At 36.4% G+C, this 2500-nt stretch overlaps 1 protein-coding gene across 1 annotated transcript in view; it reads left to right on the top strand.

Annotated features, from left to right (window-relative positions):
* Positions 1-2500, top strand: part of LOC135092636 (uncharacterized protein DDB_G0271670-like) — a gene marked incomplete at its 3' end in the record, with an annotated part of 6150 nt that overhangs the window by 903 nt on the left and 2747 nt on the right. Inside the window, exon 3 of the mRNA XM_063991240.1 lies at positions 472-475. Coding sequence (XP_063847310.1) covers positions 472-475 — 4 coding nt within the window. The remainder of the gene's footprint in view (positions 1-471; positions 476-2500) is intronic.

Here is a 2500-nt window from a genome sequence, read left to right as displayed (position 1 = left end):
CTTCTTCTCCTCCTCCTCCTCCTCCTCCTCCTCCTCCTCCTCCTCCTCCTCCTCCTCCTCCTCCTCCTTCCATTACACACTTCATAACAAGACAACACAGAAAAATTCCCCTTTTTATCATCCTCTTCTCTTTCCCTTCCTTATTTTTCCTTGTTTGAAATTCCTACTTAGAGAGAGAGAGAGAGAGAGAGAGAGAGAGAGAGAGAGAGAGAGAGAGAGAGAGAGAGAGAGAGAGAGAGAGAGAGAGAGAGACTCACCTGTGCCAACAAAGCTCATTTTTCACACGCTACACCTTTCGCGGTAATTAATCACGCTATTACCAGGCAGCAATTAACAGTACAGGTAAACTAATGGCGGCCACTCACCTGTTGCACATATACAGGTGTTGCGGTGCCGCCCAGGTGCTAATTACCGCCCCCTAATTAGGCAGGTAAACGGGCGCAATTATTAATCTAAATATTTACAGGTAAGATGAGTTACAGGTGAGACAAGATGTGTGTATGTGTGTGTGTGTGTCTCTCTCTCTCTCTCTCTCTCTCTCTCTCTCTCTCTCTCTCTCTCTCTCTCTCTCTCTCATTCTTTATCTTTTCTATTTTCTTTATCGTTTTTTTCTCGTTCATCACTCCTTTTCTCTCTCTTCCTTTTTTATTATGTTATTATTTATCTCCTTTTATTGGTTCTTCTCTTTTTTCCTGTTTGTGTATCTGTTTTCTCTATCTATTCCTTCATTCTTTGTCTTCCCTCTTCCTTTCTCTATTGTTTCATGTTTATTATTCTGTCTTCATTCCCTTTCATTGTATTGTCTTCTATCTCTCTCTCTCTTCTCTTTTATCATTTTTTCTCTTTATTTTCTTTTATTTGTTCGTGTTATCTGTTTTATTTTCTGTATTTTTGTTTTTCCTTTTCGTTTTTCTTTCTTTTTTTTTTCTATTTCCAACTTTTTCTTATTATTTTCTACTTGTGTCAATTTGTTTTTTTATCTTTTCTTGTTTCTCCTTCGCTTTTCTTTCCTTCCTTCCTTTTCTTTATTTCCTTTTTCTTGTTTCTTTTTTTCTTTTCTCTTTCTGTTTTTTTCTCTCTATTTATCCTCCATTTCTTTTTATGTCTTTATTTTTGATGTATTTCTTTGTTTCCTCTTTTCTTTTCTTTCTTTTCCTCCTCTCATTTAATATATTATCTTCTTATTCATTTTTTTCTCCTTTTTTTATTTTCTCTTCTATTTTCCTCCTTTCATTCATTTTCATATTTTCTTGCTCGTTTATCAATTTTCTTTTTCCTATTTATTTCCTCCATTTTCCCCCTCCACCTTATTATTTTCTATTTTCCTCTATGTCCTCTTCTTTATCACATCTCCTTTACTTTTCTTCTCTTTTTTTCTTTCACTCCTCTCCTCTACGTTATCATCTTTCTGTTCCTCTCCTTTGTTTTTATTCCTTTTCTCTTTTATTGTCTCTTTTCCTCCTTTCCGTCTTCCTATTTATCTTCTCCATCCTATCTCCTGTCTTTTCCTACCTATCAATTTACTTTCCACCACTTTCTCTTGTATTTTCCCTTTTTTTCCCTTTTTCTTCACTTTATTATCTCCTCAACCTTCTAATTTTTCCTACCTGTCAATTTCCTTTCTACCTCCTTTTCTTGCATTTTTTCCTTCCCCTTTCTCTTCTTTATCTCCTACTCGTCCTCTTCCCTATTTCTACCAATTTTTTTTTTCATCTAATCTCTTTTTCACTTCTCTTTTCCTTCCTCAACTCATCTTTTTCCTCCTCCTCCTCCTCCTCCTCCTCCTCCTCCTCCTCCTCTTACCTGTCCCTACCTGTACTAATTAGCGCCGCACCTGCACAAAAGGGTGATGTTAATAATGCTCTCACCTTAATTACCAAACGATAGAAGGCGCCTTGCTATTGTTTGCTCCGCGCGCGTGTAAATGTGATTAGGAACAGGTGTGCGGGAGAACAGGTGTGGGAGTGTGTGCGTGAGGTGTGCCGAATTACGTGTGTGTGTGTGTGTGTGTGTGTGTGTGTGTTATTACCTCTTCTTCCTTCCTAAACATCCACCACCTTTAAATGCAAGCCACACCTGAACTACACCTGTTGGAACCTGTTGAAAGTGAAGGTACCTTGTCAAACTGTCACCAGGAACATGAAAACACCCTTGAAAACTTTAATAACTCCAACTACAGCTTATTATCTTGTTAAACTGTCACTAGAAACATGAAAACACCCTTGAAAACTTTAATAACTACAACTACAGCCTGTTATCTTGTTAGACTGTTACTAGAATCACGAAAATACTCTTGGAAACCACAGTAACTTCCACTACAACCTTTAAAAAACTAGTTAAGATGAATTATAAAAGCATTTAAGAATTTTTGTTTAGTAGAGAACAAAATGAATAAGTAAATAAATGAATGAAAGAGGAAAATATTAACAAAACCACAATTCTACAAACATCCTATCAACCACAATTATATCGATCCTAATTATCTACCTACAACAACATT

This window comes from Scylla paramamosain, chromosome 40, assembly GCF_035594125.1.
Source record: "Scylla paramamosain isolate STU-SP2022 chromosome 40, ASM3559412v1, whole genome shotgun sequence".
NCBI lineage: Eukaryota > Metazoa > Arthropoda > Malacostraca > Decapoda > Portunidae > Scylla > Scylla paramamosain.
This window is presented reverse-complemented; position numbering and strand designations above follow the sequence as displayed.